This window comes from Propithecus coquereli, unplaced genomic scaffold, assembly GCF_000956105.1.
Source record: "Propithecus coquereli isolate 6110/MARCELLA unplaced genomic scaffold, Pcoq_1.0 Scaffold12, whole genome shotgun sequence".
NCBI classification, from domain to species: Eukaryota; Metazoa; Chordata; class Mammalia; order Primates; family Indriidae; genus Propithecus; species Propithecus coquereli.
In genome coordinates this window covers 13,317,049-13,332,473 of record NW_012136080.1, presented here as the reverse complement: position 1 = coordinate 13,332,473, position 15,425 = coordinate 13,317,049, and the positions used below count along the sequence as shown (strand labels likewise).

Here is a 15,425-nt window from a genome sequence, read left to right as displayed (position 1 = left end):
TAAGGATGGGGCCCTAATCCAAAAAGAGGACATATCTCTCTCCACGGAAAACCCATGTGAAGACACAGCAAGAAGACAGCTGTCTACAAGCCAGGAAGAGAAGACTCATCAGAAACAAACCTAATGGCACCTTATTCTTGAACTCTAGGCTCCAGAACTGTGAGAAAACAGATTTCTGTTGTTTAAGAAACCCACTCTGTAGTATTTTGTTATGACAGCCCTAGCAGTCTAATATAACCATCAACATAATAATTCAAGAAAATTTCCCAGAACTAATGAACATAATTTTGCAGATTTAGAAGGTACAATGAATATCCAGGAAAACAAAATAAAAACAGATGTACAGCAAGTCACATTCTCAAGAAATTTCAGAATATAGAACTACAAAATTCAACAAAGGCAAAAAACATTTTTACAATAAAGAATCCTAATGTCTTCAGACTTCTCAAAAGGATGACAAGCTAGAAAACAATGGAGCAAATAATTTGAATTCTGAAGGCAAATTATTTTCAACCTACAACTGGTACCCAACCAAATGAAGTAGAAAAACCAAAAAAAGGTTTTCATTAATGTAAGTTATCAACCTTTCACAAGAATCTACTGTGTTAGATATACTCCATCAAACAGAGAGGTTAAACCAAAAAAAAAAAAATAGTAATAACAAAAACACATGATTTTCACAGAAAATAAAAGATTTAACACAGGAGAAAGACAAAGGCAGTCACTAGTTTTATGGTAAGAGGACAATTCCATAAAACTATATACCAGCTACACAGGGCTAGTTCAAGCAGGTTGAAAAACTGCTAAGGACAGCACAATTTTACACCCAGGTACATATAAACCATGTCCACTAAAAGATTTGCAAATGAATGTTCACAGCAGCTTTATTCACAATGGCTTAAAAGTGGAAACAAACCAAATATAAAAATTTACATCAATGGTAAAATTTTTTTTAATTGGAATATTACCATCAAAGTACTGTTGCACCCAACATCACAATGAATTTCACAAACACAATGTTAAGCAAAAGTAGCCATCCGCAAGAGCATATGATTCCATTTATATGAAGTCTAAGAACAGGCAAAAATAATTTATGGTGATAAAGGTCAGAATAGTGATTACTTTGGGGAGGGTAGGGAATACTGATTGGGAGGGGACACGAAAGAGACTTCTAGAGCACTGGAAATGTTCTATGCCTTGATCTGGGTGATGACTATATGGATGTCTACAATTATAAAAATCCATTGAGCTACACATTTAAATTTGTGCACTTTGCAATAAAAACAATTTAAAGATACTTTCTCTAAACAAATTTTTTAAAAAGAAATTAATGAGATTTTCAACTGGATCCCACAACAGGAATTCAATCAAAAGGAAAAAATTTTAAAGCCTTATACACAAAGATCTTTATTTCAGAGTTATTTATAACAATGCGCACGCACACACACACACACCCCTGGAAATAAATTTAATAAATGAATGCCATGCCAACCCTGGATCTATTTCTCTGGTATGAGAGAAAAATTGTTATCTGGTGTCTGTTACTAGTAGCCACACTTAATACCAACCAACCTAAAGAAGCCATCTGCCCCAGAAGGAAGAATATGTTCACAGGCTCTAAGGCAAAAAAAAAAAAAAAAAAGAGAGAGAGGTTGGCTATTTAAGGCCCAAAGAGGGAAGGGATAACAGCAGGAGAGGCAAAAGCCAAATCATACAAGGTCTTATAGGCCTCTTTTAATAACACAGATAAGAAATTAAAAGAAACAAAAATAAAAGTAACTGGATTTCCCAGGGTACCACTGAGATGCAGAGGGGTTGTACACTAAATATTCTGAATGTTTCTAAAAATAAAAAATATTATTCAAGAACATGTAGTACCAAGAAATGATCAAGCATCTCCAAGGAAAATTTTCCAATGCTTTGTAAAATTAATAAAATGTTTCTGCAATATAGCTGGAATACTTAAAAAGTCCATGGCATATTAAACTCTTGGTTACATCTGTTATCTGAGTTGAACTACACAGCAACATGATTTGAAAATATATGCCGAAAATTTTGGAAGACCGATTCTTAAAAACAAAACAAACAAAAAAGCCTTTGGAGAAGCATCCTACTCCCTACAGAACTTCCACATACTCTCACTGCTTTGTTTATTCAGTTGATCACCTAAACAAAAGCAAAAATCATTCATACTATATTCACATCCAATTCAGCAAAACTTAAGTACAATTTCAGGAATAAGGAAGAAGAGAATCACTGTTTCAACAACAGTTTACTTTAGCTGATAGTTTAAACAATAAAAACAAGCAATTATTAACAACCAAAAAATAGATGAAAAACAGACCAGAAGAGTAAGCATTCATTCCCTCCAGAAAGATTTCACCCTGACAATTTTCCATGCTGTCTCACAGCATTAAACTAAAATGTAAGAAAAATACCACAAATACATAAGAAAAATAGCAAGGCAACCTATGCTGCTTCTATGAACAGAAACCTTAGAGTTAAGAGGCGGAAAAAATGGAGAATATATTAAAGCTCTCTAACTCACCAAAACAGAACAAATGATTTTTCAAATATTTTGCTCAACAGGCAGATGTACTGCTGATTCTTAACACGTGAATAAGATAACAGTAGCAAAATGTGAAGTGTTACTTTTCTAACACTCAAAAAAAGAAAGAGAACATTTTGCTAGATCATTACATTTAGTTATTGTGATAAGCCCTCCAGAGATTTCCTCCAAATCACTACACTGTTTTTCATCTATGTTCAAGGGCCCCAAAAATTCATTCTCTTTATCAAGAGATTCGAACAAACTAAATCCCAGCAGTAAAACCTGTAAGGGATCCAGTTCACTTTCTAGTGCGTCATAGGACTCAAATGCAGAGATGACATTATTTTTGTTACTGCTGGTAATACATCTAAAAAACACAGGAAGACTCCATATAGACCTTAATTGTTAAAATAATTTATGATGCAAGTCACCAAGGTACCCCTGCCCTCAAGAAGCTTTCAATCTATATGAGAAGGGATAAACACACAAAATGAAAAATAATGTAAAGCAAATAATGCAAAATGTCCTAAGAGATGAGAAGTTACATGGTTTCATAAAGAATACACAGAACTTGAGTTAGGAGGTCAAGGTCTGAGTCTCAGTTCTGCCCCCATCACTAGATGTGTGAATTTTAGTGCAGGTATTCTATATGTATTTCAGCTTCCCTATCTATAAAACAGAAGGTTGGATTCCAATCTTCCTGCAATGGTGTTCTACGACACTATGAAATGAGTCTACATAGGATTAAAACCAAGGGAATGGCAAAACAATAAGGAGTATGGGTTCAAAGGAAAGCAACAACACAAGGAACTGAAGGACCAAAAATGAAACAAAATTTTACTTCATTTGCTACTTAGGTAATTTAGGGGGAAAAAATTTTAAATAAGCCAGGCAAGGTGGCTCAGGCCCATAATCCTAGCACTCTGGGAGGCCAAGGCAGGAGGATCACTTGAGATCAGGAGTTCAAGACCAGCCTCAGCAAGAGCCAGACTCGATCTCTACTAAAAATAGAAAAAATTAGCCAGGCATGGTGGTGCCTATAGTCCCAGCTACTGGGAGGCTGAGGCAGGAGGAGCCCTTGAGCTCAGGCATTTGAGGTTGCTGTGAGCTAGGCTGATGCCATTGCACTCTAGCCCAGGCAACAGAGAGAGACTCTGTCTCAAAAAAAGTTATAATAAAGAAAAGAAAGGAAGAAAAGGAAAGAAGGAAGATTGATTTAAATAGGCAGCCTATGCATAGGCACTCAAAGTTTCAATAGAAACTATAAAAATGTAGAAAAATACAAAGTATAAATAGACAAAGAGATTGGTTAGGTTAGAGTGGACAGCTCCTATAGAGATATAATACTGGCATCAGAAAAATAGGTTTTGAGCAGACTGTTAGAAGGCTATGAATTCTGAACTCTACTCTGTAGTTACAGAGAGCTATGGCTGGTTTCTGAACAGTGAGGGGTGTTTGGAGCATTATTTTAAGATTTAGGCCACAAGCAGAACATACTAAGTAGGGAGAAAAAAAAAAAACAGGCAGAAAACCCAGCAAAAGGCCGGTGAGTAGCTTAGAGATAAAAATCACTGGCAACAATTGGCCGTGCATAGAAATAAAACCAAGCTTTGCGTCTGAGTAATTGAAAGAATGGTAATGACACCAAAACAAATCTGGCATATGAAATCACTTTTGAAGGGAAGACTGTAAGTTCTATCTTTGAAACAGTTTAAAGTGTGGATCATCCAGACATAACTGTTACCTGAAATCTTTAAAGGTCATATTTAGCCCCGTCAGTTGTTGTCCTAAAACAGCACAGCAAAGTATTTTATGAAGAACCTGGTAAATGTTCAGTGATTTCGAGAGTTCCCTTCAATTTTACTTATCGACTAAATAATCATTTAATTTTCTGATGTCGGTAGAGAACATTTGGTATTTTTCCTTATTATAAAGATTGAGTAAATTGTAAAATTATTAAACTATATTTTAAAAACATACTGCATCTGTATTAAGTCTTCCTGACAAATGATTTATAATAATAATCATATCAAATCTACCCTGAGCTTTGGAAAGAAGGTTCTCAGAGGTCCAAAAGAAAAATAAACCCAGGGGCGTAAGTATCACTCGATGTCTAACAAAACATTATGTGTAGGTTTCAACTTTTATTTAGATGGACCTGAAAGCACAGGGAAAATATGGACAAAAAGATAAGGCCTAGAAAAATAAGACAAACATTTTAAAATGTAATCCCCAAGTCAAAATGAAAAGAAAGTATCATTAATCAACCAATGCATGTTCTTCAAGTCACTATCAAGTTGTGAATGGGTGCCTATTTAAGAACGGAACATCATCGACAATTACTAAACAAACAAAACTTTCTTCTTGGGTTATTTCTCCATCAACTTTGTGACCTCACTGAAGGTTGAGACTTGAGGCACAGTGATTTCCAAGTGCTGAAGAAATCGTTATGATTGGTTTGTCATCAATCTATCAAAGTAAGATTTTAAAAACGAATACCTCTTGCAACACTTACCGGTTCTGGCCATAACACTGAGCCTCTTTGCTCCCCACCCAAGATGGGGTTAGAAAATTCTCCGTAACCTCATTCTTTCCTGACTTCTAATGCCTCTTACCAAAGCTAATGGGGAGAATTATTTTCAGGAGACTTCAGTTGATCAGGTCGACATTGACAGCCTACGTTACGGTTCTCAGCCCTGAACAAAATCCAGCTTCCAGAGTTTCTAACAGCGAATTTAACTTCTATGGGAACGTATAAGAAAGATTACAAAGCCAACCTATCGAGGTAATTGTTTTACTGGATCCATTACAACTCAAGTCAAAAGCTCAAAGCCAAGCAACTCGCGTGCAAATCTAAAGCAGGTCCAAACGATTAAAGTAACAGCGAAGAACGAGGAAAACGGCTGGGGGCGGGGTGGGGGGAGGGGCAGAGGGCGCGTCCCGAAGATGTCCACACGCAGCACGGGGCACGGCGCTCTCCCCTCCTCTCGGGGAGAGCCCTTCCTTCTCTGCCCCATCCCTACCTTCCCACCCTCGGATTACGCCACAACTGGCAACAAGACTTTCTCAGGAGGAAGACTGCCAGAGAAGCGCGCACGCCACACACTCGATCTCCCAGCCCAGGGGCTACGGCCGGGGCTCTCCCCGCGACCCGACGCTCCCGGGCCGTGCGGGCAGGGAGGCCGCAGGGTCGCGCTTCCCGGGGCAGCAGCCCGAAGGTCGCGTGGAGCCGCGGTGCAGACGCCCAGGCCCAGTCGAGCAGCATCCGCCCCCACTCCGGCTCAGCTCCGAGCCGGCAGACGGCGCCCCCGGGGCTAACTTCGCCGGGGAAGAGGAAGCGACGCAGGGAGTAACGGGCTGTGTGCACGGACGGGGAACGGAAATGCTGTCTGTGTGTGTGTCTGCCTGCCGGCAAGGCCGTCTCACCTTCCCTCTGCCGAACCCGGCGGCTCCAGCTCACCTGAAGAAGGCACCGGGACGCCGCCGCGGCCGCAGCGATGGCCGTTACGGCACGAGGCCTGCGCTCCGCCGCCGCGTAGCTCTCGGGAGAGGGGCGGGGCGCGGCGGGTGGGCGGATCCGCGCGGGCAGGAAACCCGCTCCCGACCCAATCTGATAGGCTCAGTAGCCCCCCTACCCGGTCCCTGAAGCGACAGCGGTCTGCGCCGCGCCGGGATTGGGCGGGGACACATGTCGATCAAGCGCTGTGCTGGGTGTGGGGTGTGCTGAGGCTGCGCGGCGGAAAGACTAGGAGAGAGAGGGTGAGAGACACTGGGCTTGTCCGTGACTTGTCTTCGCTTTTGACTCCCCTGCTTCTCCCCCTGGTTACTTTGAGCCTTCCTCCTCAGTGCTGCAGGAGACACTCCACGGCAAAAATTACTGCGTCCCACATTCAGCCCCAACGGCTTTGGGAGTCTCCTGCTGGTTTCTGCACCTGAGGAGGATCTTCCCAGCTGAAGGTTCTGAGCTGAGGGACGGGGAGCGACAAAGAAAAACAAAAAGACCTGGAAATGGGAACCTGGGAGGAAAACGTAAGACGGAGGCTTAATTCGAGGAACAAACCAAAATAGTTTTTCAGTTTTCTCCTGAGTCTGAGGGCCCTCTGAGTGCCCTGGTGTGTGGGCAGCTGCCAGTCTCAGCTGCGGTAGTGTCCTGAAGAGGACCTTGGGAGTCAGGTGTGCCCATTCTTAGGGACCCAGCCCCGGCCATCTGCTGAGGCATCAGTAAGTTGATTCACCTCCATGGTGGGGCTGCTGCCCCCCATAACCTGCCTCATTCCTTCCTAACTATCCTTGTGGCTAAGCTTAGGTGTCACTTTTCAGGGAAGCCTGCTGGCTTAGGAGCACAGGTATTTTCTCCATCTGAGCTATTGAAATGGTTTGTTCGTATCCCTACCTGCACTGTGAACTCCATTAAATCATGAACCATGTTCAGTTTTTCCCCAGTATCTAGCATATGATATATAGTAAGTAAATATTGTTTAAGTCATTAATACATATTCTTTTCCCTTCTCCTTTAATCTTAGGCCTGATTATAAGTCTCAAGAGTGGTTTTCTGCATTTAAGTTCAAAATTATTCACTTGAGTGCTAATGGATGCATGTGGTTGACCTGACATGTAGGATCACAAGGTCAAGCACAAATTACCTATCTGTGCTCTTCTTAGCCTCAAGTTGGCAGGGAAAAGTAGACCATGAAACTGGGCAATAGCCACTCTATGTCTACATTCCATTGTTAGCATTCATAGTAAATAATACAAGTGAATTTTGAATTTATTCTACAGGTTTAAATAGCTTTGCATATTATATCATGGTTGCTATGGACTGAATTGTGCCCGCCTCCAAAATTCATATGCTGAAGCCATAACCCCCAATATGACAGTTTAGATGCTCCTCAACTTACAATAGGGTTATGTCTCAATAAACCCATCGTAAGTTGAAAATGATTGTAAGTCAAAAATATATTCAGTACACAACCTATGGAGCATCAGAGCTTATTCTAGCCTACTTAAAATGTGCTCAGAACACTTACATTAGCCTACAGTTGGGTAAAGTCATCTAACACAAAGCCTATTTATAATAAAGTGTTGAATATCTCATGTAGTTTATTGAATACTGAAAGTGAAAAACAATGGTCACATTGGCCCTCGAAGAACACGTAGTTTCTACTGACTACATATGGTTTTCACACCATCATAAATTCAAAAAATTAAGTTGGGGACCATATGTATTTGGAGATAGACTTTTAGGAAGTAATTAAGGTTACATGAGCTCGAAGAGTGGGGCCCTAATCAGATGGGATTCATGTCTGTATAAAAAGAGGCACCAGAGAGCTTCCTTTCTCTACCATGTGAAGACACAGCAAGAAGACAGCCATCCTATAAGCCAGGAAGAGAGCCATTACCCAAAACTGACCATGCTGGCATCTTATTTTGGACTTCCCAGCCTCCAGAACTATGATAAAATAAGTTTGTGTTGTTTAAGCCTCCCAGTCTGTGGCATTTTGTTATGGGAGCCCAAGCTAATACAATGGTTTTCTTATTTGTCGATAAATTTTATAAAGTTTGTGAATTGAGATATTATTTTTGAAGAAACCATTGCCTAGAGTTAAAACTATTTCTCCAGAATCACACAGCAAACTGTTAGCAGAGCCTGACTCAATTGCAATTCTAGTTATACATTTAACATGTGATGGGGGCAGAAGGTATGAATACAAATACAACAGGTAAAATGCAATCCCAGCCTTCACATAGCAAATACCACTACCTTAAGTGGGGAAAATTAACGCAGAAAATATATGCTTAAGTAATAAGTTTAGATTTTATTTTGTAAGGGAATATGTATTTTGAATGGGCCAACAATCTTCACAAGATTTTGATCCAGATCTCATGACTGCTGTATATCACCTATTTAAGAAATAAAAGAAGTAGCTGTAAGAAAGGGAGAGAGCTTAAATCTGCTTTTTCATAAAAGGATTTTAGTTTCCTGTAAACATGATTTATCCTCTCAATTTTCCTTCTTTAAGCTTCTTCATCACCCATTCTTACCAGGAACTCTTAAGAAAAAAAAAAAAAAAACCTCCAAAAATATATGAAAAAGAGTCAAAGAAGAAAAATGAAAAAGGAAAGCACAGAGTAGGAGGGTAGACAGGCAGAAAGTCATGTATGAAATTGCACCAGAAGTAATGGAGTACATGTTCTTATGGGGTAGGAGCTGTCCCTGAAACTCCCTTTCACACACTGTCTCCCCAACTTCCTGCATGTGGCAGCTGCTTCCTCTCTTTCAGGGGAACTCAAACCAAAAACAGGAATCATCCTTGCTAATTAGGGCTGAGTGAACTAGGGACTAACCAGAATCAAGTGACAAAATGTAGGTCAAAACTTTTGACCTCCTTGCTAGACTTGGGAACTTAAAAGAAAAAGAAAATTTACGACCTGTGGGCTGGGTATGGTGGCTCATGCCTGTAATCCCAGCACTTTGGGAGGCCAAGGTGGGAGTATAGCTTAAAGCCAGGACTTCCAGACCAACCTGGGCAACATAGTGAGACTCTGTCTCTACAAAAGATTTTTAAAATTGGTCAGGTGTGGTGGCACATGCCTGTAGTCCTAGCTACTTGGGAGGCTGAAGTGGGAGGATCACTTGAGTCCAGGAGTTTGAGGTTGCAGTAAGCTATTCTCACACCACTGGACTCCAACCTGGTCAACAAAGTGAGACCCTGTCTCTAAAAAAAAACGAAGTGAAAAATAAAAAAATATATTTATGACCTATGAACTAAAGGTGGGTCTTTGCATATGGGCAGCTAATCTGTCTAGGATAAAAACATGCAGAGGACTCACTTTATTAATCCCAAAGGAAAGAATTTGGGAAGACAAAGGCAAAAATGACCCTCCATGTCTCAAGGCCTTTCCCAGAAATCTACTGATAGCTCATAGTTAGAAATGGTTAGAGAAAATGATCTAGTTTAGCATCACTGTCCGGCAGGAGTATTCAGGACAAAAAAAGTCCTACCTACCAACCAGCAAGAAGTAACTAATCACAGGCTCACCTGTGAAGCATAGAAATTAGTGGGCCCTAGTAAACTCAATTTAATTTCTGAGTTCAGTATTGTTATGCTTTTATGGGAAAGAATTCAGCAAAAATTAATTGAGCCCACTCTGTGGTAGGTACTACAATAGGTACTGGAGATATAAAAATCAGTCCCTACCTTAAAGGAGCTCAATTTAGTGTCAGAGAATAAGATTTAAACAGATACTTGTTATTAATATAGTAAATACAAAAATATATATGCACAAAGCCACAGGGGAGGGGAGTTGTGTGGTCAGGCTAGTGAGGCAATTAAGTAGGCAAAGAAAAGAAGGGCTTTCAATACAGAGGGGCCTGCATAATAAAAAGGCATTAAACAACAATAGAATATTACTGGAGCAGAAGATGCCTAGAAATGTAAGTGATAGCCAGGTTATTGAAGTCAAGCATCTTAGAGTTTATCCTATAGTCAAGGAGAAGTCATCAAAGGGCTTTCTTTCAGCACTTTAAAGATGTCATTCTCTTGTTTTCTGGCCTCCCGTTGTTTCTGCTGAGAACCCAGTTTGTAATTCTTCTCATTGTATTCCTGTGTGTCTCATGTCTTTTTCTCTTGCTGCTTTTAAGACTCTACCTTTGTTTATCAGCAGCTACACTGTGATGTTTCTAGGTGTGGTTTTCTTTGTATTTATCCTGCTTGGTTTAGGGTTTACTTAGTTTCCTTATCTGTGGCTTACTGGAGTTTTTTTGTTTTCTTGGGTTTATTTTTTGTTTTTGTTTTTTTATCAAATTTGAAAGACTTTGGGTCAATATTTCTTCACATATTTTTTATGGCTCCACTCTCTCTCTTCTTTTTCTGGGACTACAGTTACACTAATGCTAGACTTCTTAGTACTGAGTACAGGTCATTCAGGCTCTGTTCATTCTTTTTTTTTTTTTTCAGATCTTTTTCTTTCTGTGCTTCAATTTGAATAATTTCTATTGAGAGCCAGTTTCTAGTAATCACTGAAAAGTCTAAATGTTGCCATTTTCCCAAAGCACAGGTAACCTACTAATGGCTGTGCATTCCTTTGAGTAAGGTTTGGAGACATAATAGAAAAACAGAAATCACAAGATATTACAATAGACAGGATTTAGTATTGGGTGAAAAAGCAAAAAGGGAACACCAAGGTAGTGCCAAGAGGTGATAACTGCAAGGATAACTGCCTAGGGTTAGTGAAAAAGGGGAATCAAGTTTGAACTGTGAGGTCTCAGAAACTCAGACAAATGACCCAGCTGAGTTATATCTCAGACCCCTAAAAAGGTGCTCTCCAGCTGGTCCTGCTACTTTTGAGAGGGATATGATGAGGCTGGTTGGGGTTGAGGAGGATGCCAAAAGGAGCTCAAGACTGAAATCAATTGTTGCTGCTGTAGCAAAAAGCTTTTGCTTATTGCTGGAATTAACAGTGACAGAAACTGCAAGTAAACAGAAAGGAGGAAATCCCTTCTGCCCTTCTGCCTTCTAGTCTCCCTCTAATGCCCCTTATTGGTGGAACCTAGTGAGACACCAGCTGGCATAGGAAAAATGTAATTTGCTGGGTTTGAGCCATAGCATCACAGAAGAAAATATAGAAGGGTGAATTTGGAGCTAAGAGATCATAAATAGCTTAATAGTCAGTACCATATCAACATTTGTTTGTGCTAAATTGGTAAGAATAGTCCAAATTATACACAAATTAATGCCATCTTATATGCTTTTACAGACTTTTAGGCCCTTTTGAAAAAAAAATCTCAGGATACCGTGTTAATTTTCTGCTATACTATGACACTGCTAGTGTCTTTTTCAGGAGTAAAAGTATCTTTGCTACAGCTCACAGACCTTGCCACAAAATCATCAACAAGGACAGCCTTGGAAGAGAGCTGCATAACTGAGAATAAGTAGACCCTGCCCAACATTGATCTCCCACCATCAGGTACAAAATGGCATGGACTAGGTAGGGCTGGCAAGAATCCAGTCTTCTCCCTACAGGCCTTTACTATGTATTTCCTAATGTGGTCATAGCAAAGAGAAGACCAATTTCCTGTTCCAACTTTGGACAACAACCCACTGTCATTAAAAAATCTCTTTTCCTTTGTGCACTGTCTTGCCTCAGCTCAAGATCCCTTACCCAGCCCTATCACCTCTAGTTTTTTAATGCGATTAGATGACAAAACAGGGCTTGATGTTTAACATTTCACCTTATAGTGTACTTTTCAAAAATGAAGATTTTTGAATATCGAAAGATTTTTGTTGAACATTTGTAAAACATTAAGCGTGAACATTTTTCTAATTTTTGAACTTTAAGACCACAGAAGTTCCATCTGAAAGGGGTCATTTCTTCAAGTCTTGTGTTCTTTAGTAATGGAAGTTAACATTCTCCTTCTACCAAAATTACCTGTAAAGACACCAGTAAATACCAGTAAAGATACCAGGTTCATGACATATTTCATATATTTAATATTTGTATTTAAATATATTAGAACAGAATAAATTTTTCTGCATCTGTATATATTACATAACTGTCAATTATACAACACAAAAGACATTTATAGATAAACACTAAAATGGCAGTGTATATATTAATAACTGAACATTAACAAGATAATAAGTTATTCATTTAATGGGAGAGTCTAGTATTTCCTGGTAATCCTGCCTTTTTAAATTCATCCAGTATAGTTTATAGCCAGCAAGGACAAAAACACTAATCATAATGATTACCCCTCCAAAGACATCATAGACACTAGGAAATATATGCAACACTAAAAGCTGCAGGACCATAGCTACCACAATCTCCAGATGTTGTACTGTGCTAACCAAAGCTGGATGGAATTTGTCCAAGGCATAATAAACTCCTAAAAATGCTACAGTAGAACAGACGCATATAGCAATGAGATAACTCCAGGTTTCTCCATCTAATGGGATGATGGGTTCTTGAAGAACAAACATCGTAGATACTCCCCAGACTGTCCCAGTCCAACCAAATGTAAACAGTGCAGTCCACATGCTGATCTTCTCCTTGATGGATCTGTACACTATCATAGAAAGAGCAGTGGTCAGTCCAGCCATCACAGTCATGGTGTACCCGAAGGCTTCTTTCCAAGCATTTAGCAAAGAATTGTCTTCATCAACAATGTTGGGAATCATGACAAGACAAACACCTAAAATGCTGCAAACAACTGTAGCCATGTCAACATAAGCCATTTTCTCATCTACAAGTAAAAAAGCCAAAATGGCACTGAAGACTGTGGTTGTGGCTCTCCACATAGTGGTCCCATTGCTGGGAGGAACTATTGAAAATGATGTATAAGCACAGGTGATAGAAATGACATTGCATACACCATAAAAGAATAGTCGTAATCTGTATCCACTAGGTCCAAAGGGGGCCTCCTGATAGTAACACACAACTAACACAGATAAGACCTGCAAGACAGAACGGATAAAAATCAGTTCTAGAGATGGAACTTTAGAACGATCAGAAACAAGCCTAGTAATAAGAGCTACACATCCATGCGCCAAAGCAGATCCAAACAACACTATCCACATTTTTCGGGACTGAAAGATATTTTTTTCTGCAAAGCTTTGGAACTGTCTAATCTCATTGGTCATTGGGTCTTCTGTTGGTGGAGGTCTGGTATCCACAGTTCCAAAGAAAGTTCTTCCTTTTCTTTTCATTTCACTCAGCAGACCTTTCTTTGGATTTTCTTCTATAAAATTTCCATAGTCTTCATTGATTTCTTCATAGCCATCATCCCCAGGCTGGGGATAATGAGATGTATATTTCACCATCACTGTGTTGGGATGTATTTTCACCCGTTTTTTAACTGGATATTTTTTGGAGGGAGAAGTATCCATTTCTTCAGATAAGCAATTCTATTAAAAAAAAAAGACAAATGTACATATTCATTTCATTGAAAATTTAATTTCTATTATAATCATATGCACCAATTCAATGATAGAAGTAGAGGCCATAACAGAACTCTAGAAAAAAATGTAAGCCAGTGGTATATGCCTGGTCCCAGCTACTTGGGAGGCTGATGCAAGAAGACTGCGAGTTCGAGCCCAGCCTGGGCAAAGTAGTAAGTCCTCCATCTCCAAAGGAAAAAAAGAAAGAAACACAGAAAGAAAGAAAAAAAGGAAAAATGTAATAGGGAAAGATGATCTGGCAGTATGTCTTACCAGATGTATGGAACTCACTGGAATTGTTCACCCTTTTTGCATTCCCATCTTAAGTCTGTCCCTAATTCTCATTCTGCTTTTTCTTTCTCATTCGGCTCTATTTCCCATCTTTACATCACAAACTAATATTTTTCCATCTTTTCATTGCTACCCATCTCTCCACTCATCCAACATGAAAAATGCAGGAAAATAAACAACTTAGATCAAACCTGTCCTTCTCATTATGTCACTTTGTCTACATTATAAATGGATAAGTCCAAAGTCTTTTGTACAATCAATTTTGTATAATACCAGAATCTACCTTATATTACAAATTATAGTAATTTTTTAGAATTTATTCTGGGCTCCCCATACATTTTGAGATATAAAGATATACTGAAATTTTAAAAAAAACACATTTTTTTTTTTGTCCTCATAACTCCTTGGTTCTTTGCCAAAAACTCATCAGTTCCAGTATCTTAAACCATGGCCCAGAAATCAAATCCCATTTTGTTCTTTGACACCATCTGGGTAGCCAACTGTTCTATTCCAATTTACTCCCTTCTCTTCTAAAAGGCACCACCTTCAGCGGGAAGAAGTTATGAAAAAATACCACCCGTGCCTCCAAACCCTTCAGTTTCCTAGCCTGGATGTCGTACTTGCAGTCCTTCCTGCATACCACTATCAGCCTAATCTGACTGTACTTTATTTCCAACTTCTACCAGGACATTTCCACTTCAAATCATGGCTTCAGCTTCAATAATCCCAAACTGAATTAATAGTCTTGATCTCCCAAATACATTTTCCTTTCCTAACTTCCTCATTTATGTTTGTGATACCATTTTTCCAGTTCCCCAAGCTAGAAACCAAAGAATCCTCTGAATTATCTTTTCTACTATCACACTTCCAGTTGGTCATCAATCTTATTGCTTTTGTCTTTGAAATATTTCTCAGATTTTCCCTTTCTCCTCCATTTCCAATTTACCTTACAATTGCATTTCAGGTTATTGCAAATAATCTAGAATAGTGGCACAGTATCCAAACTGGGATGAATTCTCTTGAATTCCAGTCCTTCTCCTCTAAAATTTAACTATATTATCTCACTGTCATATTAATCTGTCTTTAAAAGATTAAAAACAAAACAAAACAGAAACTTCTCTCAAGCTTTCCCCACTCAAGAACCTATAGTGATTTCCTACTCTCTACCTTATCAAATTTCAACTCCTCTGCCTGCCTCTCAAGACCCTCCCTAATCTAGCCCCTATCACTACTTAGGCCTTTACACACACACTTTGCTCTGAACAGTCAGTCCAGTGTCCTCCCTGTCCTCACTCCCCATGTGTCCATACCATTTTCCTAAGCCTTTATTCTCAATAGTTTCCCCTTTGCTCCAACTTTCTAAACACTGCTCATCTTTTAAGGCCCAGTCCAAATTCTACCTCTTAAAAGCAAGTCTTCCCTCACCTCTGTAGCACTAGTTTTGTTTGGGTTTTTTTCTTACTTCCTTGTTTAAATATCTACAGTAGTTCTTCTAATTTTTATAATTGAATCATTTTTTTATCTAGGTGTCTCAACTCAATGGAGTTTTGTTTCCAGTCACTGTATCCAAATTTGCTATGAAAATGTCTTTTCCTTGTTGGCCAGCAATTATCTCAATGACATCTCAGTTAGATCTCCTAACTTCC

At 39.3% G+C, this 15,425-nt stretch overlaps 2 protein-coding genes across 3 annotated transcripts in view; both read right to left on the bottom strand.

Annotated features, from left to right (window-relative positions):
* Positions 1–6,117, bottom strand: part of NCK1 (NCK adaptor protein 1) — a 100,419-nt gene extending 94,302 nt beyond the window's left edge. The window contains exon 1 of the mRNA XM_012664603.1: positions 6,012–6,117. The gene's annotated coding sequence lies outside the window, so the exon portion shown is untranslated. The remainder of the gene's footprint in view (positions 1–6,011) is intronic.
* A 5,901-nt stretch (positions 6,118–12,018) lies between these two features.
* Positions 12,019–15,425, bottom strand: part of SLC35G2 (solute carrier family 35, member G2) — a 36,718-nt gene continuing 33,311 nt past the window's right edge. For both annotated transcript variants that reach the window (XM_012663737.1, XM_012663741.1), the window contains exon 2: positions 12,019–13,455. In XM_012663737.1, the coding sequence (XP_012519191.1) occupies positions 12,199–13,437 (1,239 nt within the window). In that variant the 5' untranslated portion in view covers positions 13,438–13,455 and the 3' untranslated portion in view covers positions 12,019–12,198. The remainder of the gene's footprint in view (positions 13,456–15,425) is intronic.